At 38.2% G+C, this 24,751-nt stretch overlaps 4 protein-coding genes across 8 annotated transcripts; 3 read left to right on the plus strand and 1 right to left on the minus strand.

Moving 5' to 3' along the window:
- Positions 1–3,967: 3,967 nt before the first annotated feature.
- Positions 3,968–7,350, minus strand: LOC131330621 (agamous-like MADS-box protein AGL104). 5 transcript variants are annotated; one of them, XR_009201157.1, is made up of 4 exons: positions 4,677–7,350; positions 4,526–4,579; positions 4,169–4,194; positions 3,968–4,080 (listed from the first exon to the last, which is right to left on the minus strand). XR_009201157.1 is itself a non-coding variant. In XM_058364255.1 (3 exons), exons 1-3 carry the CDS (start codon positions 4,859–4,861, stop codon positions 4,106–4,108), a joined length of 321 nt encoding a protein of 106 aa, XP_058220238.1. In that variant the 5' UTR covers positions 4,862–7,342; the 3' UTR covers positions 3,968–4,105. The 5 variants fall into 5 exon arrangements, 3 of the variants coding, with proteins under 3 accessions (XP_058220238.1, XP_058220239.1, XP_058220240.1); XR_009201158.1 differs by having other exon boundaries at positions 4,169–4,187; positions 4,526–7,350; XM_058364255.1 differs by having other exon boundaries at positions 3,968–4,187; positions 4,677–7,342.
- Positions 7,351–8,415: 1,065 nt separating this feature from the next.
- Positions 8,416–12,108, plus strand: LOC131330622 (pentatricopeptide repeat-containing protein At3g26782, mitochondrial-like). Its single transcript, XM_058364259.1, has one exon. It carries the CDS (start codon positions 8,547–8,549, stop codon positions 10,725–10,727), a length of 2,181 nt encoding a protein of 726 aa, XP_058220242.1. The 5' UTR covers positions 8,416–8,546; the 3' UTR covers positions 10,728–12,108.
- Positions 12,109–14,965: 2,857 nt separating this feature from the next.
- Positions 14,966–16,301, plus strand: LOC131330623 (probable WRKY transcription factor 27). The gene has a single exon (XM_058364260.1). The coding sequence runs from the start codon at positions 15,516–15,518 to the stop codon at positions 16,104–16,106; it is 591 nt and encodes a 196-aa protein (XP_058220243.1). The 5' UTR covers positions 14,966–15,515; the 3' UTR covers positions 16,107–16,301.
- Positions 16,302–21,383: 5,082 nt separating this feature from the next.
- Positions 21,384–23,112, plus strand: LOC131328641 (uncharacterized protein Os04g0629400-like). The gene is made up of 3 exons (XM_058361557.1): positions 21,384–22,085; positions 22,885–22,974; positions 23,078–23,112. The coding sequence occupies exons 1-3, from the start codon at positions 21,671–21,673 to the stop codon at positions 23,110–23,112; spliced, it is 540 nt and encodes a 179-aa protein (XP_058217540.1). The 5' UTR covers positions 21,384–21,670.
- The last annotated feature ends 1,639 nt before the right edge of the window (positions 23,113–24,751 follow it).

Consider the following 24,751-nt stretch of genomic DNA (forward strand, 5'->3'; position numbering starts at 1 on the left):
ATATATCTTTCTCCAAGCAAATCAAACCGCGGATTGTTTGGCTCGGCTTGGTTCTCAGCAGGATGAGGAGCTAATAGTTACCAGTAGCATTCCATTGGTTGGTCGGGAATTTGTTATAGCTGATGCTATGGGGGCGGGACACATTAGGACGCAGTGGTGGAACTCGTTTCCCTCGAACTTATGGTTACATATATTTGAGGAGAATGAGTTTCCATCGAGTGTTTCTATTTCTTTTCAAAATATATATACTTATTTCATAATATGACCTATATTCGATCTCTATAGTTTTTGATATAGTTGATATTTTCATTGTCATTGAGCTCTAACAAATTAAACATCCCGATTGAAATGGGTTCAAAAAAGGTTGACGAAAGGCGTAATATGAATCCATTCCTTTGGTTTAACTTTTTTTTTAAAAAAAAACCTTCAATAAACTTTGATTCTATCTCCGAATAAACTTTTGTTTTTATTGATTGAAAAAATACGTTTAGAGCCCAACAAAAACAAAATGAAACAATTATCAACAGATACTTATAGAAACTATATAATAAATAAGTACTATAAAGTATATAAACTATAAACCATGAGGTGATATGCGAGCGACACTGTTACTTAAGTACGATTTGCAAATTAGACTGTTTGCCAGTAAAAGAGAGGAGTCAGCGAATTCCACTCGATAAACTTGTGTTAACTAATAAAAACACCAAATTGGCCACCGGAGTTCGTTATAAAGTCGAACCGATTAAAGCTCGCATCGATCTTGGTTGATGAAAGGGTTCCTGTTGGTGGAGTTCCTGCCTCGTGCAGTTTTAAAGCTAATTTTGAGGCAGACTAGCTCACCATCAACAAGATTGGGAACATTGGCAATTCTGTGGAGATGCATATAACTGATATAAGGATTTGAGTTCTTATGCAACTACGTACTAATGACAAAATTATGTACCAGTATTTAGGATCTTGGAAGCTGGGATCAAGTTTCCAAGTCGGCTGGTTGGGCATGGATGGCTTTAATTTGATGAGGTTCGACTTCACTCTAGTCCCTAAAAAGGACTGGAGTTTCTTGTTAAGCTCTGATCAGGGCCAGACCGGACGGTCCAATCCCTTAATGGAACTGGAGGGGATCCTCATCCCCTTTGATGATTGAAGCAAAACTAATTTCAGAAGGGCAGCTCACTTGGATGGCATGAGTAGCAGCCATGCTGGAAGCTAAGTTGTGTTTAGAAGCTTTAAGGTGGTGCTTGAAATGATAAAAGAAACACAGCCTTTTTGATCTTTAGGTTTCTCAGCTCCTTCATTTTTGGTATCTTAGCTAGAGGAGAAAGAGAGAGGGATGTGTCATCATGATCACTTAATTATCTCTTCTGGTGTTTTTGATATGTCATGAAACAAGAATAACCTAGTTTAAGAACCATAGATTTTAGGTTATCAAAACTCGATCTGCAGGCATACAACTTGTAAGGGGGTGGGAGGAAACCATGATATGGATGTTGGATATCCTTTGGCGTCCGCCTTCATGCTTCATTCTCAAGGCTTACAAAATTCCAATGTGCAAGCATATATGTGGGGGAACTGGTGTAATCCATCCAACTGATCAACAATTAGAACTGCCAATCTTGGAAAAATTCAGCGAACCATGTTTCCAACTTCTTTCAGCAAACAGTATTCTTGGAGTTAAACAGAGCAGCTAAATCAAAACCATGATCGACAGATGGCCCCAGGAAAAGTAGGCATTACTGATTACAACTACAAACTTCTAAGCTTTAATGAGGTTTAATTCTAGTTCCAGTGACCCAAACTTCAAGCTTCTTTAAAAAGTCACTTGATGCCCAACTTTGGAGCATGGGCACCTCATGCCAAGTTCCAGTTCTTCTGTGCTTTCAGGAACTGAAGGCTTAGGTGAGGTCCCGGGGAGTATCCTTCCTCAGGATATTGTTCATTACTTGATAGATTCCTGTAAAACATAGAACAATCGAACTTGATCACATGAACTGAAATGTTTGAGAAAATCCTTCTTTCTGCAAAAGGAAGCAAGTGATAGACCTCAAGCGATGTCATGACTTTTGACTGCTTGAGGTTGGAAAAACATCAAATGGAGCTTGCACAGAGTACAATCCAATTAAAGTAACGTAATCGATTTGGAAGTTGAAAGTTTTTCCTACAAGTATACTGATTCAATACCTTTTTATGTTCAAATTTGCAGACTCATCGGTGTTTGGATCTTCTTCCCGCACATTAAATGAAGCTATCTGCAAGATATTACCAAGCAATAGAAGTATTTTAAGGCAAAAGGATGGACGGTAATCTTAAGAAATATAATAAGTCCACAAAAAGTACAAAACAAATACTGGAAAGCCACGAAAAAAAGAGATAAGAGGCAAACTGCTTAATTGTTCCTCGATTTGATTTCCTTTCCCTAGCTAAAACCGACTAAAAGGAATGCAGATCTTTGCTGAGTACTATGATCAAAGCTCATATCGGTGCCTCATTTTGGTTAGCTTCGAAACTTAAAGTCTAGCATACGTTTTGGTTAACTTCAAAAGTCTAAAACCGCAATACCCTGATAAGAGTTGTTAAAACTTTTATTCAAGTTTGCTGAATAAGATTAGACTTATAACGTTTCGGCTTCCATTGGTTCATCTTGGTATGTTTTAAGTAACTTTCAACTTCCAACTTTTTTCTAGTAAAAACATTAGATTTTCCTTTTTCAATATTGTCATGTACTGATTTCCTGGCAAATATTCTAGTCTCAGATGGTTTGTGGAAAATGGGTAAAAAATTTTATACTTGGTTCAGTTGAATAATCCCAAATTTTTTCTCCAATACCCTCATGTTCCCTCCATATCTTCAGTTTGTATCTGCACAATCTGGTTACCTACCTACCAATTTGGCCTGCTAAGCAAAAGATTAATCTCTTACAATAAAAATCGCAAGATTTGGTACATAAAAGAAAGGTAATAATTTTTTGACAAGGAAAAGCACAAGATTCGGTGGGCATGCCTACTACACCCTCTTGATCAGTGAGGAGTTTCTTTTCATAGAGGGAGGGGGGAGGACTATTTTGCACTCACTTTCGACTGTTCAACGCATTCTATTGCATTCTCAAGGAACTGTTGGTACACTCCAGCTTCAAAGAGAGAGTCAATATTCTCCACATTTGGATTGTAATATCTGTCATAAGAAAAACAAGAAGAAGGACAATAGATTAAAACACATCTACCACTATATTGTCAGGAATTCGGAACTTCAGAGACATTATCACGTTGCACATACAAGTTTGTAACAGGTTAAAAGGAAATAAATACCCAGGACAACAATTACCTCATCTTTTCCTGCGTCTCCCGTTGCTGCCTATTGAGTTTGTAAAGTGTTTTCTCCAAAGCCTAGGTGGTGTCATACATAGATGAAATAGGTGGTAAGTAATGAGCTAACTTCAAAGGCTGCCTTGGGTTTTGTTTTCTCCATCGCGGGAGTAGTAGCAGCGTTTTCAAACCTGGACCTAACTGAATCAGATAATGGAATGGTTTCGACCACAAGGTAAGACTTCTCATGAGGTTTGGCAGTGCCACTTTTGAGAAAGTCTGACCTGGTTTTATGATATCTATTCATGAAACTTGTCTCCAATTTCTGATTTTTGTTTTACAAAATACTAAATAATGTCTTTATCATCGTAGTTCATTTTAACCCCTTGTGCGATACAAGAAATCTGATCAAGTTTAGTAGTTGAAACGGCCACCTTTCTGATCTGAGCTCCAGTCCAGTAAAACAAAAACATGCTCAAAAAAGGCTTTCTAAACAAACAGATCTTATCTTACCTCTATTCTGTCCTTGTCATCCAATCACGAGCAACAGAATCGTTGACAGGAGGAAAAGCAAAATTTTCATCAGCAGAAAGATACATAGATATGTAAAAACAAGTTTTTGTGCCCATTCATTTCCCCGCTTATTCATTGATGTATTGAGAGAGAGAGAGAGAGAGAGAGAGAGAGAGAGAGAGAGAGAGAGAGAGAGAGAGAGAGACTTGGCTATCTTTTCCAGCATTTCTCCTTCTTGCTTCAACTGCTTGAGCCTTCCGGATAAATACTGCAATTACAAAATTGATATATGGTTACCTACATACACCTCCATGAACCTCATGCACATACTCCCAGGGAAAGTGTGTTAAGATTACCTCTTCATCCGCTATAGGCCTGCATCCTTGGAGTGGTATCAGGGTTGGGAAAAAGAGAGAGTCAAATATGACTTAGGTGAGCACACAACTTAAGATATACTCTCTCCATCCCAAATTGTTTGTCTAGTCCGCAAAACAAGGACTCAAAAATAATACACTTCTTTCAAGAAAAAATTCAAACTTTTTTCATAAATTAAAAGAACTCATCGATATCTAGTGAATTGTTGAAAAAATTTTGATTTTTTCTTACAAAAATTGTATCATTTTTACGTCCTCGTTTTGCAGACCGGACAAAGATTATGGGATGGAGGGAGTATCTATATAAACAGAAAAGTGAGATGTCGCAACAAAACATACCCCCCTTTCAGCTCGTCAGGCCGGCTAATAAATCGCAAGAAGATATCCTCGACCCTGCCAAAAGATAGAAAAATGGTGAGAACATATACGAAAGAAAAACAAAAGCGAGTATGAAAAAGAAACGTAAAATAAGTGTCCCTTCCAAATCAACCTTCCATTGCTTGCGAAGCTAGTAAATCGACCAGTAGGAGAAAACATTAGAAGACCAACATCTGTATCGCATAAAACTGACAGTTCACTTGCTTTTTTGACAATGGCATCTTTGCGCTTCGAATACATTACTTGTCGAGAGGTTTGATTATCGATTTTCCTCGCGGAGAGCTTGTTCCAACCCATGGATGTGGTAAATGGGAAATCGAGGAGGAAGGTTATAAAGAAGACTTCTGGCCCGTGACTAGGAAGAGAACATATCTCAAGTTAGCAGGAAAAGTCAATGCATTATTATCTGCTCTGACCACACATTAAGGGAACATCCTTATCTCTAATCACCACTTGTCCAACATTCCTAAAGGGCATAATTATGAAAGATTTGCTTAGGCCAGTTAGTATAAGATCTTGTCAGAAAATCTGCTCAATCTTCAGGAGAATTAGTGCATAATCCTAGAGCAGATACGTAAAAGTTATGATAAGATCTCAGTCCAGCTTTTTCTGATTGTGGAGAGTACTCATTTAATACACTTTTTACATCCTGACATGGGATTATGGAGTTCCTGGCAGGTGTATATTAACAGCTGCATTAATTCCACAAACAAAGAAACTACTGTAACAAAGACTTAGATGGTGTTCCGCTAAGCAAAGCACTTTTTGTCCTTGTTCAATTTTTTCTGCATTTGTTGGTTTTACGCCGAACTTTTGTGGATTATGGATTCGTCTCGGAAGAGTAATTTTTTTTTTTACTTTTACCCAAATATTTTGGAAAATATCCCCCCTTTCACCACTGTTGGGATATTAGATTAAGACTATCTAGCTTATGAGAAACATGCATAGATGTCTTTCTAACAACTAGGACGAATTCATCTGAAATCTAAGTTCAGACGCTTGCAGTGGCGAACCTAAAAATCTAACTTTGTGGTGGCTCCTTGTTAATTGTAATCGAGATTGAGATGGTTCTATCACTGAATGCCTGCTAATATGTTTCTCTAAGACTGTTAGAAACAAATAGTACCAAGAATTTGATGCCCAAAATAGAGAGATATAATACAAACTAATACCTGTAAATCAACTCTAGGATGAAAGTTGAGATATAGAATCAGAGGTATGCGAGTTTTCGAGATGTATACAAGTGCGGTATGCTAAAATATAGTAGGACACTTGTATCTCTATGAAAAACATTTAAGATCATTATTAGAATTGTTTGAATTTGAGTGTGTGCCCCAACGTATGTCCGCCCCTGGATGCTCTTACAATCTATGGCCCATGGGATCAGTGGTCATTACCGAACTCTTTAAGCAAAAGCTGTAAGACTAAAATCCGTTCTTCTTGTCTTAGGCTTCTATTTTCAGGCTGTGTACGACACTGGATGACTTTTTGGGGCAACACGCAAGTCGCTGATAGCTCCCTTGTGTAAATGTTTTCCCTCCTACACTGCAGTTAGAGGACAGCAGCTGCAAGTATGTCCTGCATGAACCAATATCGTTGCTTTGAGAACCTAAGTTCTGCTAATTCAGGCATGATTTGAAATTAAGTGAAAGACAAATTTTAAAAGTTAAAGACCTCGTGGAAATAAGCAATTACTAGTTCTTTGTTTGAAATATTGTGAAAGTTTTTGCTTTCTTAATCTTTTTCTTCGGTAAGAGATGACATGCAGATTGTAACACAGTGGAAGTTTTCCAACAGACTCGAATAACGGTCGTCCTCCTAAGATCAAAATGTTACCTCAATAACGGTCAGACAACAGTCGTAGAGCAAGTAATTCCATGAACAAATTTCCAAAATACCTGAATCTAACAAAATCCACTAGTATACAAGCAATACAACAATGCATGGCTAGTATTTGCCAATAACTATTACTCAAAGCTACCAGAATCTAACATGTCCAAGAAGAAATCGCATCCATGAATTGACAAAATTTACCAGCAAACGTGTCCAGATTTTCCAATCCAGTAGCCAAGAGCATTTTCCGGAAACTCTCAAAAACTAAGGCCATTCCTTTTCTTCCTGTTTTATCTACACAACAGCAGGAAGCAACCGTTTCAATACAACTTAATCACCAAGTTGCCTTTTAGCATGCTTCTCCTGTTTGAACACTGGGAATGAAAAGGGAGCCAGGAGATTGTTCTCTATACAGCCATATGAAGGAATTTCCTTGCAGTTGTTAGAATGGACAGTTCAGCATCACAGAAGGTCACTTAAGTATGGATTCAAGTGGCTCCTCGGCTGAATTTGCTTGACGACTGTTACATGGTTATCTTGGATTTTTATTGCAATAAGAAGACACTAAAAACGGGGTTAAAAGCGTCCCTTAAATTTATCACTTATCTCACTATCAAAAGCAGAAAAAAGAGAGAAAGGTGCTTCTTTCCGGCAGAAAATCTTACTTTATTTGAATAAGTTCATGATCCATCAAAGATAGAAGATATACCACCAAACAATCAGATGAAGTAATTTTGGCTTTGAACTGAAGTAGGGGGGCATTCAGAAAATTCCATTTAGAGGTGAACAACTGATGCGCTAAGGCTGTGGTAAGGTCATCATTTTTTCTGTTCTTGTGGAAGAAGAGAGAAGATGGTGTGCACCACAACAAATATTCCTTACTACGTACTATTAAACAGATAAATAGACTTTCACAAGTTACGGGGGTTTTATCTTAAAACTTGATTCATCTCGGGAGCATATCGCAGCATATGAATAAACAAGGGCGATAAGTTACAAGCACAGCAAGAAAATCGGGTTGTCGGGGTTGAAAATAATCGGATCCTCATCCACCCTTAATTATCTCCACTAATTCTTGAGAGGGTTTTGATAAGAAAATAAAATATTAATGAGTGATGAGATTGAAAAAATAAAAACAAATAAATGAAATATTAATTTATTTGTAATTGGTTTTTTACCCTTATTTATGCATAAATAGACGAAATCTAGGTAGATATATTAATATAAAAATATTCCTATAACCGGGTCAGATTAAGTTGAAAGTTAAAATAGGACGGCGGAAGCAAATTCTATCCCACCCCATTTTCTCTTTGAATCGTGAAATATCCGTATGAATCGAGACAGAGAGGTCAGAGGCATGGATGGAGAGGAAGAAACTGTCATTGCTAGTTTGTACAATCCAGTCAAAATCTATGATTCTATTCATTTACTGTAGATTTTCTTACTTGTTCCCGCAGCTAGCAAATGCCAACCAAGAGGGAAGAACGAATGGCTCAGGGATCAACCAATTTCGAGCAGACTCATGGTGTTACAGCTTGGATTATTGTAGAATAAGAGGAGCCGTCTTAGGAAATGACAGCACTTAAAAGACAGATGCCGCCACTGTGGGGAGCGACTTGTCTGGCCTTACGGTGCACTCATTTCCGTTACGAGAATGAAATTGATGCCCTAGCCAGATTAGAGACCAAGACTCCTCACAACTCGCACCAATTAATAGCGGCACTGAACGGCCAGAGATATATCGAAAAGGCAGCCCAGCCACCCCTCCCCTGACGCCGCCTTCCTACTCTGTTACTCGTGCTCCTAGCTCCATCGGAGGTTTCTCACAATCTCAAGCTAGGTTTGTCTAGACTGAAAAAGCCTTAAAATTTTTATTTTTTATTTAGTGAAATAAGCCTTAAAATTATTGAAAAAGTAAACTAATTTTTTTTGGGCGAGAAACCAAAGTAAAGGAAAATGATAATACCAAACTTTTTTATTTTTTAAACACAGCCTTAACTTTCTGATGTGTAACACAACCTTAATCTTAAATTTGTTGGAGTGGCGGCAGGTAAACCTCTGAACCTCCCACCATTTCCTAAACTGCCAAGCTCTCAATCCTCTGCTACGGTCCAACTTCTCAACAACCCATTCTTTGACTCTCCCCTTCATGAATGCCATTCTCTCTCCCAATTTCCTCAAACACCCCACCATAAACCACCTCAACAAACTCCCAATTCTACTATCACCTTCATACACCACCACTCCCTCCCCCACCCAGGTCACACTCACCACCATCAACCAACCTCTCACCTCCCTACAATGTGGAACCCTATTACAATCCCTCACCAACAAAAAATCCCTCCAGCTCGGCCAACAACTCCACGCCCACACGATCTCTTCCAACACCCTCCAAAACAACACCTATCTCTACACCAAACTCGCTGCCTTCTATGCGAATTGTGGCCGCCTGGGCGAAGCCCGGGTGATATTCGACCGAATTGTGTTGAAAAATGTGTTCTTGTGGAACTCCATGATTAGGGGCTACGCTTGCAATGGCCAGTGTACGAAGTCCCTTGTTTTGTACCGCGAAATGATGAGTTTTGGGCAAAAGCCAGATAATTTTACGTACCCCTTTGTTCTGAAGGCTTGTGGTGATTTGGGTGTTGTTGAAATTGGGAGGAGAGTTCACTGTGAGGTGGTTGTTTGTGGGTTTGAGACAGATGTTTACGTGGGTAATTGTCTTTTAGCTATGTACTCAAAGTTCGGGGAAATGGACATGGTGAAGATGGTGTTTGATAGAATGCCTGACAGAGATTTGACTTCTTGGAACACGATGATTTCGGGTTACGTGAGGAATGGGGAGCCGAAAGAGTCATTTTTGGTGTTTCAAATGATGGGGAGAACTGGGTTAGTTGCAGATTGTGCTACTTTGCTTGGTTTACTCTCTGCCTGCGTTGATATGTCATCATTGAAACTGGGCAAAGCAATCCATGCTTATGTTGTACGTAATGATTTAGCACGCGTTAACGGCTTTCTGATCAACTCTCTGATTGAACTGTATTGTAGTTGTAATTCTATGGTGTCTGCAAGGCAATGTTTCAAGGAGGTGACGTGGAAAGATACAGTGTCGTGGAATTTGCTGATTTCTGGTTATTCAAAGAATGCTGATGCTTTGGAAAGCCTGAGACTTTTTTGTCAAATGGTTTTGAAGGGAGTGAACCTTGATCAAGTAACTCTCGTGTCTGTGCTTGGAGCTTGTTATAAAATCACAGCCTTGCAGTTCAGCATGTCTGTTCACTCGTATATTATCAAGCAAGGGTTTAGGTCACATTCTATGGTGGGAACTTCCCTTATAGACTCATATTCAAAGTGCGGAGATTTAGCATGTTCACGTCGTGTTTTTGATGAGATGGCTGAAAAAACTTTGGTTTCTTGGAGTGCTATGGTTTCAGGATACGGACTCCACGGGATGGGAAGAGAGGCCCTCTCCATTTTTCATGATATGATGGATATCGGTATCACTCCAGATGAGGGTGTTTTTACCTCTGTTTTGACAGCATGTAGCCATGCAGGATTAGTTAATGAAGGTAAAGAAATATTTCATAGTATGGAGAAAAAGTATAACGTGCAGCCTAGACTTGCTCATTTTTCCTGTTTAATAGACCTTCTTGGCCGAGCAGGATATCTAGATGAAGCCTATGAGTTTATCAAAGCAATGGAAATTAAACCCACAAGTGATATGTGGGCTTCTCTCCTTTCTGCATGTCGGCTCCATAAAAATGTCGAGCTAGCTGAGCTTTCAGCCCAGAGAGTTTTTGAAATGAACCCAAAAGGAGTGGGTAGCTATGTATGTCTTTCCAATTTATATGCTTCCGAGAACAGATGGGATGATGTGGAAAAGGTGAGAGCCTTGGTTAGACGGAAGGGACTACGGAAACCACCAGGCTTCAGCTTTACAGAGTTGGATAAGGTGGTTCATAGGTTCTTAGTTGGTGATAAGTCACACGAACAGAAAGATGCCATCTATGACAAGTTAAATGAGTTGAGTCAGCGGCTCAAAGAGGTTGGATATAAGCCTGACACAAGTTCAGTGTTCTATGATGTTGAAGAGGAAGTGAAGGAAAAGATGCTTTGGGATCATAGCGAGAGATTGGCCATTGCATTTGCTCTAATTAATACGGGTCCAGGGGCAGTAATTAGGATCACCAAAAACCTTCGAATATGTGCAGATTGCCACACTGTGTCGAAACTCATTTCTAAGCTCATGTGCCGTGAGATTGTTATGCGTGATATCCGTAGGTTCCACCATTTTAAAGATGGGCTATGTTCTTGTGGTGATTATTGGTGACTGGTGAGTCAAGACTTGGATGAAGTTGCATGTAAGTATGAGCTACAAGTGGAAAGACAGATTATTTTACTCATGAAGCATATACCTTAATTCGGTTAGGCAAAGCTGCAGAAGGTCATTCATTAGCATCATAAATTCAGCAACTTTATTTGACTGTATGAAACTTGCATTTCTTTCTCATCTGGACGTGGTCTTGCTTATTTATGCTGGTGATCTGGCCTATAAAACTATCAACGAATCAGCAAGTGCACCACCAACATTCACGTCTGTTTCTTTGTCGCATGGGAAAGGTTCTGTTTGTTCAGTTGCTTTAAAAAGATCCTCAATTGGAATTTTGGGTTTTGGTCGGTCCAAGGGATCTGCAGGAGTGATGTACTTTCTTGGATTTGGAGAGTAATTATTCTGAGGGGGGATGTCAGCATTTACCATTTTGAGAATTTATAGAAGGTCACTTGCCTGATCAGCATGGACTTTCTTCATGAATATCTTAAATATCCATTCCAATGGATCATCTGATACATCCTCAATTTTGACAGGATCTCTCTTTGACCCCGTGTGGCCTTTCATTTAAATGACTTGGTTATAAGCTGGAGGATCATATCCTGAAAGTGGATTTTGACCAGCAACTTCAAAATGTTCTTCCTCCAGCCTCCACTTAAGACCTAGAGATGTGACACATCAAACACTCAGTTGTTCGCTATCATGCATCATTGGTTTACTTTTGCCTTATGGTTGCGCAGACGAAAGAATATAGAAGTAATGGTTTCCTTCTCTTTGTATACTTCATTCAATGGCATTATCATGTGTAGATGTTTACTGTCCCATGCACATATAATTGTGGGGTGGTGCGGACGGGTTAGGTGTTGGTGTAGCGGGTAGTCCGCCATTGACGAATGATAGTAATAGTGAGTAATTCTGTAATTGAAATGACAGAATTGCTCGGTTTCTTTGAAAAATCCACTATAGTAAATTCCTGAATCCCTCCCCGTTCCCCCAAAATAGTTATCTGTTGTGTTATCGACATGCTCTGCTTTTGATATATTGGTAACATAATGATTGCAGGAAGCAGGTCATTTAAGAAAGCATTTGTTTGATATAATAATTCTACCTCAACTGCTGTTCGCCCGGCAAAGAGGCAAGTTGTCTGACACCATTTGTGAGGTACTCCTTGTTCCACTTTGCCAGCTGGAACATCCAATTTCGAGCATACCCTACATTGCCACCACTATGGAACTTACATTATTGCTTGAATATTTAGTGTACAATGTTGGGTAAGTTGGAACAAACTCCTGTGCGGTCCATTCCTACTGCTGTGGGTGTGTGGATTCTGCGATTCCCCGCTAGATGTTCAGCATAACCTGATCAACTCTGCTGCTCTAAGCTCTGTGTAGGTTCGTGTTTTGCGCTAGGTAGCTGAAGTCATCATGCGCGCGCTTGGAGTGCGGGTGACCGCGCGCCACCCTGCGACGGACCCCCCTTTCCTTGGCCACCAAACCACTAGATTTACCTCAATTCCCGCTAGAGTAGGGTCGCGACCCGCGACAATCGCATCTTCGCTATATCTTTGGTCCTGCCTTTGACCAGGGCGCACTCTACTTATCTTAATTGATTTTTAGGCATCAGTCCCTTTCGCGCTCTTTGGCTCCCTGGGGCCTGCGCGGACTGATCTCTTCTATGAGATGACTCTGACTATCTTTTGCTATTTTAATCGTCCTAATCTTTTACTTGGTTTCCTTGAAGTCCACCCCCGTGCGCTATGTCTGCGCGCGGGACTCTCCTCACGCCATCTGGCGCTGAGGTTCTCATCATAGCATCGACTACGTGTAAGTCCTTTTATTGTCATCTCCACGTGTCACTCTGTGAGTGGTTGGTCAAAGTCTTTCTTTTAGTCAACAATCTATTATTTTGACCAAACCTACACTCTATAATCAGAGGTTGTGAACTGAAATCTTTGCCCTTTCATTGATTGCTGATGGGTGAAGATGTAGTTGGAATCGCAAGCTCGGAACCAATGATGGAACCAGAGGGGTCTAGTAGCGGCAGCCGTCACGACAAAAAATTTAGGAAATGCAATTATTATATGTGAAAAAAAATTATTCTCAATTTATAAAGTCTCGCTACTGCAAGGTTTTTTTCCTTATTTTTTTTATTATATATTAATCATAAATCTTATAATTTTTTTTTCAAGAAAGGAGATCCAAAAAAGTATTCCAAAACTTAATTCAAATGGCCAAAGTGAAATAAAATAAATGATGATGTGTAATTAAGAAAAAAAATTCCACACTCTAACCCTAAAACAACTTAACCTAAAAAATTAAGGGAATTTAATTATAGTGTCACTCTCCAAAATTATAATGTCACTCCCAACCAAAAAAGGAGTGCGGTTATCAATTTGGGAAATTCATATAGGGATTTGGACAGTGACATTATAAATTTGAGGAGTGGCATTATCGATGCCCAAAATTAAAGTTAGTCTTTTTTCGTACTCCATGTGCAAATGACAAACATCATTTACTATGTTTTTGTTATGTTATTTTAATTTTTTCCGGTGCCGATCACTATTAATATTGTAGTGTATCTTTTTATGTTTTTAGTATACATTTCGCCACTGCTGGGATAAAATTCTAGTTCCGTCCCTGCTCGGAAGACAACTAGTCTTTCTTCCCATTGAGTTTTTAGAACGTCTCGATTTGCAAGAACAGTGCAGCAAGTCTTGAAACCAACAGCTCATCAGAGGGATCATCCATGGCTAACCCCTTCTTTTTTTTTTGTAACAAGAAAAATGATTTTATTAACTTGAGTAGATATTACAACTAGCTAATGTGATGGAAAATAGCATTATTATCAAAGAAGTATATCTCAACTAAGTTGGCACATCCAGACTGAACAACCACAAACTTGTCAAACCCCTAATTAACTCTCCCACGGTTTGGATGTCAATGTTAGGAAGGTTTGGGACAGAAGAAAGATGCTCAATCACACTCATAAGCTTGTTGATCTCTGTCAAGATATCGTCACTTGGGGCAAGAGATAAAGCTCTGGCCTGTGATGCATATTGGATTACATATTCTAATTGAGCTTTGAAAGTATTCAATTCCTCCTCAGAAAAGGCTATTGTATCATGACCAGAGTCGGAAGTAAAAGGTATTGAAGAAATACGAATTGTTTCCTCCTCTGAACCTTTGTCAATTTCAATGGCTTTATTGCATACTGGGCTTAGTTAGGAGTTCTCTCCAGCATATCATCATCATTGACTGGTTTTAAGAGTATCTAAAGGATGCTCAAATCCTTGAGAAGATGTGCCAGGCAGAACCCACTTGAAGATTTCCTTTTGCGAGCATTTACAGAATGTTCAACTCCTGAGAAGAGGAACCAACTTGGCTAGCTAGAATCAATTTGTGTATGGCAAGAAGATAGAGGGCGAAGGTTGGAGCAGGTGCATCCATACCGCCAATGGCCATAGCCTATATGAGTAGCAATAACTACCACTGGATCTACTGTTTCTTCTGGACTGGAGTGAGGCCAGAAGTGGTAGTGGCTGCAAAACTTGCTGTTGGCTCCGAGACTGATACGTTTAACATCGTTCTCCTGATTTTGTTGCAAAGAGACCTTTATTGAGTGCTATAAGCCTCTTGCAAGTGTTTAGCATCATCAGGAGAGAACTCAACAATAACAAAATCTGTTCCAAGTGATACTTGTTCTCGGGCCCTTACACTAGGGAGAGGTTCTGTCCGAGCAATTTGTGGAGGATGGACAGAGCAAGCATCAATTGATTCAGAGAAAATACAGTCTGAAACCCCAATCTCCACTTCTATAGGATCTTGTCAAACTTTGAAGTTCCTGGTCATGCTCAATAAGATAAAAAAACCAGGGCACCCTCTTGAGCTTGGCCAGCGTCAAGAGTATGGGAAGGAACCCTCAAAGGGCTCTTCGTTTGGTAAAGGTTTAAAGCCCACCCTCCCCTTTCCCCTAGTATAGTATAGATTAGGATTTTCTTGGATAAAAGAAAAAAAGATCTCAAGGGGTTGACTTGGTTGTCAGGCATGTGACTTAGAGGTTTGTTTCCTCTTTAGGTATCAAGTTTGGAACTTCTCAGATGCTATCAACTACTCCTTAGGGGCCGGTCCATATTTGGATTTAATTGGAGCTCCCGCTAGTGGACAATAGAATAGGTCCCACAGGATTTGTTGAGGTGTGTGTAAGCTAGTCCAAAAGTCTAAGTTATAAAAAAGAAAGAAAGAAGCCATATGGGAACAATTTATGATTCACAATACATAATTTGTCATGATTAAGGCTACAAACGAGCTAATTTAAACCGAATTTTAGAATGTTCAGATTTGTTTGTTACTTAGTTCTTAGCGAACTTTGAGCTCGAACGGAATGAAAATCTTGTTACACATGTCAATGTATTTAAAGCAATATTGCACGCAAGCAGCTCATATGCGCACTCAATGAGAGAGCAATAGTTATTTAAACTTATTTTCTATAAAGAGAAAGTATGGCTGGAGCCTTGTTGTCCTCTTTTCTCTCTTTGGCAAGTGTGTTTTTATGAAGATTTTCTTCTTTTCTTTGCTGCGATCCATATAGATTTCTTACTGTAACTATCCACTGAATGAATTAGGTGAGTTAATTGTGGTCAATTAATACACAAGCGATCTTATTAGATTCCAATGCCCTTGAGAGATTTTATAAATTTGAATAGATATTACAGCAAGTAATTAACTGGGTAATTAAATATGCTTGGTGAAGTCCAACAAAATCCCCACATTCAGTTTTCATCATTGCAAAATGGCGGAGCTAGATTGGGATTTGTGGGCTGTGGTGAGAAGTTGCAACAGTCCTGCTGCCGCGGCGAAGCCTATTACCGCACAAGAAGAACCCGTTACAGTTGCTTTCGAACAAAATGATAACACTTTTGGGAGAAGATCATACGATGGCTTTGAGGAATTACAAGAAGTTTACAAAACTTTCATTACAAACTCCCAAGCCACCATCGACCCAAATACCAGTAGTCCCACTTCTTCTGTTTCTCTATCTGATGGATCCAATCACCAGAAACAACCACCACCATCGTTGCAGCCACATGTCAAACATATTAGCAATCCCATAGACTCATATGGGTATGAGAGGAAGAGGAGTCACCGGACAGCGGTGGTGGAAGTGGAGGCGGAAAATCTCGTGGAGGTGGATCCTTGGAACTGGCGTAAATATGGTAGGAAGCCAATCAAGACATCGCCGTATCCGAGAAACTACTACAAGTGTAGTAGTGAGGGAAGCAAATGTCCGGCGAAGAAATATGTGGAGAAGAGTAAGGTTGATCCGGAGAAGGTCATCGTATCTTACAGTGGCGAGCATAATCACTCTCCTCCTCGTAAGTAAGCTCGTCCGAACACACTGAGTTATTAAAAAAAAAAACTAATCACTTTCCCACGGTCACCGTCTACATTTTACTCTGCCTTTCACCGGTAGCACTTTTTGATGGACCGGAAAAGTGAAGTAAATTTCATTCTTTAATTAGTTTCCTTCTTCCTGTTTTGGTTTGGGATTTTGTATAGGAAAAAAATCCGATTATCCCCTTGTGGTTTTACTCATGTGCGATTTATTTGCGATTTATTTCCGTACCGTTAGATAATATAATATGCAAATGTCCCTATGTGGTTCCGCAATTTTGTTAGCCTTATTTGAAAACTTAGTGTGAGGTTTTGGTGTCCCAACATTTTTGCTACACTGAACATTTCTATGAGATTCATATACGTGGTGCCCCCAACATCTTTTAAAGTCTCGTATTTCTGTGGGAACTATGAATAGTGTCGGTGTCAAAAAATGTCTCACATTTTTTTCTAATCCTTGTACATACTTATTTTCGTTCTTTGACATATGGAGTATCTTTTACCATCTTAACCATCATCCCAATGGAGAGTAAGCATTTTTATTCTTTATACTAGCATTTGTGCCCGTTCGATGCACGGGGACAAAATAAAAATCAGTGAGAATTTTTTTTTATCGTCCCATACATTAAATGGGTACAACACTAGTTCAAAATTGTGAAAAATATAGGATACACAAAGAAAATAAGCCAAAACTAAATTTTTGATTTTTATACTAGTAGAAAATTACTCCTAACAACGGAGTCATTGGGCTGGGGACCCGGGATCCTGTAGGGCACCCTACAGGAGTTGTAGTGCAGCGCACAACTGTTGATCTCATCAATCAACGATCCAGATCAAAAATCAATTATGACCGATAATAAATGATTCTTACCGGTCATAATTAAAAATCATATCTCAACCATTCATTCTTAAGATCGATGACCCCTCTGCGCTATACTGGGTGCCTTGTAGGCCTGACCTGGCCTTGTTTTTGCCCTTAGTACAGTCGGTCGCCAAAGCTAATTCCCAGCGACTTCCCACAAATCTCTCACCCCTCACCACTCTCTCTCTCTCTCTCTCTCTCTCTCTCTCTCTCTCTCTCTCTCTCAATTAAAAATAAAATAAAAGAATCAAAATTGTGAGAACTTAGGATTAGACATTTGAAAGTTTGAGAGGCACAAACACATTCACATTTGTAAATAGTATAGATTGATGCCAATGAAAACTAATGGAGAGCTAGTTGGAAAGATAAATGAAAATTATTGGGTGATCATGGAGCCTGACTATATGGTACCTCATGATTTTAACAGCTACACAACTGGCTAATTAAATTTATGTTTTAGTTTTATATAATTCTGCGGGCTGAGTTCTGATGGTGAGAATTTTGAGGAGAAATATAAATGTGACGCCATATGTCCATGATTAGTACGTTTGAAATTTACAAAAATAGGAATGTAATTTATAACGACATATCTAATCTGGAATCACATACCCAGACCAAGTAGACATATGATATATATCTCCCTTACCTAATGATAAACTTGAATTCTTGTCTCAATTTATAAGAAAACAACTTTGCAGGAGGTACATTCACATAGGTACATACATTGTGTACATACATGTTTTTGACCCATCTTGGGTCCCAGAAAATTGAACCAAGCTACTCATTTTGTTCAAAATGAATTGTTTAGGGCCCCTATTAAAAATAAAAAGGCATATACAAAGCATCCAACGTTTCTTCATAAACTAGGTCTGGATTATAGAACAAAGTTACATGTTTTGTAAACTTTTTTACTATTATTAGATTGAGTTTATTTTTTATTGGGACTCTAAATAAACCATTTTGAATAAAATGAACAATTTGGATCATTTTTTTAGGACACGATATGAGTCCAAAACTCATATGTACGCAATGTATATAGATATCTATGTGTATGTACTTATTGACTTTTCGATAAGAAAATGAAATTCTGACGCCAACAAATTTTTATACTACTCCATAAATGTTTCGTGGACAAATCTATTCAATCAATAATCCAAAGCCATTACTTCAATGTATTAAATTGCCCGTAATGTAATTATTGTTAATTATATTCTTAGGGGTGTTTTGGCACAACAATCTATTCGGATTATTATTTTGTTTATATTCGGATTATTATTTTGTTTATATTTAAATTTTTATCCGCATTTATCAGGTTTGTGTTAATCTTGGCGGCAAAAGAAGCAAAAAAATATTATAAAAAAAAAGTATGAACCAAATTGAAAATTAAACAACAGAAAAACAAATGAAAAAGTCGGTATGTTTTAATTATATTTTTGTGTCTAGTGTACTTTTTTTTATAACTAATAAAACAATGATTTATTAACTTGAGCAACTCAATGCTATGTTTGGATTAAGATTTGAAATTTTTTTTTTAAAATAATAGAAATAATAAGTGGAAAGGAATAGAACGAGAAGTGATGAAAGTAAAAAGAATTTAAGGGAATTTTTTAAAAAATATTTTTAAAATTGTGAAGAGACCAAAGCGGGACCCAATAATTGATTGAGGACGAAAGAGCACGAGGCGGCCACATCCTAACAAAGTGCCAGATTGCAAGCTGAATTACCTGTCGGGCTCGACTCCCCATTTATACCTTCGCCTTTTTACTCCTGCGCCAGTTAACTACCCAGATTTGACCATTAACTCTGACCTTCCTATGCTTTTCCAAATTTACCCCGGCTTGGTAGTAGGCCTCCTTGGCGTTAATTAATTCGGTATTGCTATTGTCAGCTCAGTGAATTGACGATAAGTACACTAGAAGACAAAAAAAATACATATTTTTGTATATTTTTTATACTATTTAATACACATTCACACATTTATTATTGTCAGCTCATTGAGCTGATTTTAGAATTTTCCTAATTAATTATCACATCCCATGTATGTTTCTCATTTCAAAATTGGATCACTACAGTCAGTATAAAGTAGATATCACAACGGTGCGATTCGGTTCAGTTATTGATAAAATCTTAAAAATAAAATATATATCAAAAATCAAAAAAATAATCAAAATCACAGTTATCAGTTCGGTTTGATTCGATTTTTTTTACCAAAATCAGTGATTAATACTTTTAATAGAGGTAAATACACAAAAATATCGCCATTGGCAGCCCTGAAAAAGAGTATATTACATAAAACAAACTTAACAAAAGAAAATAAGAACAAAGGCATAAAATAATAGGGTAAATTTTCGTAGTCGTCCCTCTAGTTTTACGGTTGTCTCAATTTCGTCCCTCTAGTTTCAATTGTCTCAATTTCGTCCCCATAGTTTGTTTTACATTCCAAATTGGTAAAATCGTTAACACCGTTAATGAAACTAACGGAAAAATATGATTAAAAAATTAAGTGCTCCAATTTTTAATCCGGTTGAACCGGTGCAAAGATCTTATTTTTTTGATCATTTTATCCTAGATGGTCATAATGAATTTTTGGCTCTAATGCTTTTCAACGAGCACCCGAAGACTCCTTATTTAATTTCAGGGCTCTTTTCAACCAAATTATACTAACTCTTCAACCAAATAAAAACAATAGCCTCATTTTCTTTAAGATTTTGATTTTCACGCTTCACTTTTTATTGATGGTGTTCCACTTTGTTCATGAAGTTACTAGTAACTTCACGTTAAAAGTGGAGCGCCATCAGTAAAAAGTGAAGAGTAAAAATCAGTTTCCTTTCTTTTTTTTTTTTTTTGACACGATCAGTTTCCTTTCTTTAACTGTCAAATGTTGTGTTCGGCATTAGACTAGTAGAATAGCAAAAGAAAAAGGAAAAGAGATACGGAGTAAGACTTTCAAGTCTCAAGTATAAACCCCCACAAACCGAATAGTTATGTTATAGCCCGTTCTGCTAAGATTTTTATTTTTTACTGTAAGTACTTATTTTTCGTTTTACGAGACATGTCATTCTCTCACAATTGACATGTGAGGGACTTTTTATTTCTTTGTCTCTATCCTATCAAATAGGATTATAATTTCTTGTATTGATTGAGTTGTTTGGCTTAGTTATCTCGTGAACTCTCACAATTGATATAGTGTTCCTGGTTCGTACTTTAGATGTAAATGATCTCTTTTATCGTTTGACAAAAAAAAAACCCGCCTACTTTGTTAAGGTTTCAGCAACAAAAGATGAATGCAATGGGTTACAATTTCAAAGACGAGAGATGATTTCCTCCGGAATCAAATATTGCATGCTAGGATCTCTGACTAATGTTGTGGTGGGCGAAATGTTGAGAACTAACGATGTTCGGCGATGAGGATTGAGATGGATTACGGGTTCAGCAAAAAAAAAATTTGGTCAGAGATCGCCATACTAAAACACCACCATCTTTGTTTGAAAAATATGCTCCCGTCATCGCCTCCCGAATCTCCCTGCTTCGTTAGGGTTCTGGCTAGGAATGGAGCCGGAAAAAAGAATTTTTTTTTATCAACCAGAAAATGCAGATAATATATATATGAAAACATTATAACAAAAGGGGATACTACCGGTCCAAAATTATAGAGAAAACAAAAAACCAAACAAAAACAAACCAAACCAAAAGTCACCTAAAACCAAGACGCCGGAGTCGGATTCGTCAATCATACTTGTGAAGAGGAGTTGGAGTGGTAAGATATGGACACAGAGCAGACTCTTCGGGATACCGCATCTTGGAACTTGATATTTGGAATCCCCAAATATCGTGTGGTACCAAAAATTTTGGGATATTAGTTGAACATGAAATAAGGGCAATATCAAGTTTATTCAAAATTAGTTAGGATGAAAACACATAACCATAAAAAGTGATTTGGATGGAAGCTTAAGTTAGACTAGGGGGAGCTGAGGACCATTGTTTAAATAACCAATTACTGTAGTATTTATTGCTATGATCGGGGCAGATTCGGGTAAAACGGGGCGGGGAGCACAAATATCATCCCGAGTTCATTTCCTATGGGATCGGGAATACCCGCTTGGATTGAGGTAGGGAGAATTGATATACGAGTACAAAATTATTTATTACTATAATCGGGACAATTTTGGGTAAAACATGGCGGATAACATAAATATGGAATATCATCCCCACTCCCGTTTCCTTATCTGACCTAGGAATACCCGCTCGGACCGGAACAGATAGGTCGGAGGTGGGGACAAACACTTGCTCAACTCCAAAAGATGTGTAGTAGAGTCAGACCACTTTTTTTTTTGGATAATTCTCAGATTGGGGTTAACTCACGCATCTTGATAAATTTCTTGGAAATAACTTTGTGGTCCAAAAACTATTAACTACCCACTAGCGCCCAGGGTAGTCACCCCCACTTCAAGTTGCTCCTCCCTCCCTCAGAAAAGGATGAGAAAAACAGGAAAGAGGAAGAAGAAGTTGATCCCACTACTGGCAGTACCCCCCTCTCCTTAAAATCATCCAACTACCAAAACCAAACAAACAAACCCACCTCGTATCCCTCATTCCAGAGTACCCTCTTTACTTCCCCATTACCCCCACCTCGTCCTAAGCGTCAAAACCCACAAACAAAACAAAAACAACAAAAAGGAAAAACAAAAACAATGTGCTATGTGGGCAAAGCCACCAAGATCTTCATCTTCATAGTGGCGGCACTGGTGGTTACTGGGCTCGTCTTGGGATTCGGGCTCTTTCGGTCCGCCCTTCACAAGTCTCACAAATGCTCCGGCGACTCCTGCAACGACCAGGCATCACCGGCGGTTTTCCCAAATCCCACCACCCCTTCTACCCCTACCTCCGCCAGTACTCTTACCCCCACCCCAAATCCCAGTTCCAACCCCTACCCACCTCCGCCAGCCCCAAATCCCGGCTCAACCCCGACTCCGCCGCCTCCTCCGCCTGAAGTTATGCCTCCGCCTCCGCAGCCGGTGGTTGTCGCGGCAGCTCCGCCGCCCAATTTCGGTCCTCCAAGCCCAGTGGTGACTCCAGGTCCAGTGCAAAGCTCAGTTGCTTTGACAGGTAGCTAGCGTGCTACTCAAATGTTCTTCCAATTTTTTGTGGCTCTTTATTTAAAATCTTGATAGGATGCATCGGATCACTTTGTGCGCACCTATAACTAATCTTTCCGGCCCCTCTGAAGTCTGAATTTTTTGTAGTTCTTTTGTAATCTTTTATTTTTTACTCCGTCTCTTTGAAACTTTGGAATAAATTCTTTGATGGATTGTGAATAATCAGTTTGGATGCGGTTGTTCATGTTCATCGATTGGGGATTTTGTAATCCAAAATTGACCCTAAAAGTGTTTTCGTTACTTTTTATGTCGGACCAAAGAGTCAATTTATTTGACCAAATTGTCTCCTGAAAAGAACAGAGCGATTCCCGGTGAATGTGCCATCGAGTTAATATTCTCTCTTTTTATGCAGCAGAGGAGGATGATGGGTTTGCCTGTGATAAATTTTTTTTTTTTGGTTAAAATAGCAGTGCATTTCCCACGTATTTTTTTCTTCGAAACAAACAAGTCTGACAGCTGTGATGCATTGGGGAAAATTTTTCAGTGCCAAGTATCACGTGGTACCTGTTTTGCGCATCCGAGCTGTCCATTACGTGTTTGAACGGCTCAGATTTTGGAGAGAAAAAAAAGAAAGAGAAAGTGTTGGGGTGAGAGGATAGAGAGAGTTTTAATCCGAGTTGTTCAAAAGTGTATCAAACGGCTCTGATGCACAAAGTAGATATCACGTAAGATATATCCGCGCAATACTTAAAAATTTAAAAATCACTCATACGTTGGAGGAATCAAACGGAAAAAGCATAAAACTGTAGGCGAGGACACTTTTGAGGGGCCGATAATCCTACGGGTACCGACAGCTATAATACCGATGGGTATCGACGGCATTGTGTGGCCCACTATAGGTTTTGCACGGATAATTTGAGCTATTTAATAATTTTAAAAAACAAAACTGAATGGATCCGCGGAAAATTAGCTAATTTTGTTGGTTGCCATACTTGGTCACAGAATGTGCATTTTCTCTTCACATAGCTTACGTTTGAAAAACATAAAATGAAAAGTTTTTTGGGTGTGGGCGGACCTAAGATTTTTTTTGGTATGGGCCGACCTAAGATTTTTTTAGCACTGGGGTCAAATATTCATAACAAATATAATTTTGTATTCGGAAAATTACGGTTAGTTTCTTGCCAACTTGTTTGGGTCTTAGTGGTATATGATTGTAGGTAATAATGGATGCCAACTTAGTTGGAATTCATTGGAAGATGTGTTTCTCGTTGTGATATTGTCATGTCTTAATCCTTTTAATCTTTGTACTTTTATTCAAAAATTAATAAACTCTCTTTTGCTGTTAAAGAAAATAATTTTGTATTCAGAGTTGATGATGAACGGAAACAAATATTCATACTCCCTCCGTCCCTATTTAATTATCCACTACGGTTTTACGTACATTTTCAACAGTTTATATTTCTTGACATATATTGCTAAAAATATGCAATATAGATCTTGTTTGATAGATTTCAATTTTTTCTATAAGACAATGATTTCAAAAACATTAAACATAATATATGTCGAGAGATATAAGTCGTTGAAAATGCACTCAAAACCATAATGGACAATTAAATAGGGACGGAGGGAGTAATACATAAACAAAAAAGAGATATCCATTGATAACATTTAATTTACAACTCATGACAACAATTTTTCATATTTTTAACCGATGCACAATAACCTCATTTGTGATAAAAAAAAAAAAAATCTCTCTTTCTATTTACTCATGGGCAAATTGAGTAAGATGACATACTATAAGGGTTTTTGCTATAATAAGGACATAAATATTTTTCCCTAAAGTCTAAAGGACATTCTATCCAGTATTTACAAAAAAAAAACCCTCCCAAGGTTGACCTGCATTGACCAATGTTAACCAGCGTTGACTAAGGTTGATTGGTGTTGAAAGTGCCTAAAACCTTAGGGTACCCTATGAAAGTGCCTAAACCGCTAAACTCTATAATAAGAAAGTGCACCATAAAACTCTATGAAAGTGCCTAAAACTTAGGGTACCTTATAAAAGTACAACAAGATGAAAAAAAAGAAAAAAGACATTTTGTGTTAGCCAAAACAAGCCCTTGTCTCATTTAAGACAATTTAAATGAAAAAAGATATTTTTTGTGTTAGCCAAACAAAACCCTTGTCTCATTAAAAGCAATTTTTTCTTTACAAACTCTAGACTCTAAAATATGTTTATTAATGAATTCTACACATTACAGAAACTTAGGCTGAATTAAAGCTCCTATGGAGTTGTTTCATTTGGACTTTAAACTAATATGCTATTTACTCATTGACATTTTAATATGGGCACTTTTTTTTTGGGACAAACCAAAATAGAATAGTTGACACTTATAAAAAGATGGAGGGGGTATTAGATGGATCAACACTTCATGCATATAATGAAGTCTTTGTTCTCTATTTTTTTTTTCTATATTTGAGATAGAGAGAGAGTTACTTGAGTTAAAAAGTAGATGGGACCAAAAGAACAATAAAAAATATCAAACAATAGGTGAAACAAGTTAAGCAAGGTTATAATTTTTCAATACTATTTGGGATAAGATATAGAGATGCTATAATGTCAATCGACTATCGAGTGGGGTAAGGAGGTGACCCCGCTTGCTTCTATGTGTGTCTGCC

This window comes from Rhododendron vialii, chromosome 6a (assembly GCF_030253575.1).
Source record: "Rhododendron vialii isolate Sample 1 chromosome 6a, ASM3025357v1".
Lineage (NCBI taxonomy): Eukaryota > Viridiplantae > Streptophyta > Magnoliopsida > Ericales > Ericaceae > Rhododendron > Rhododendron vialii.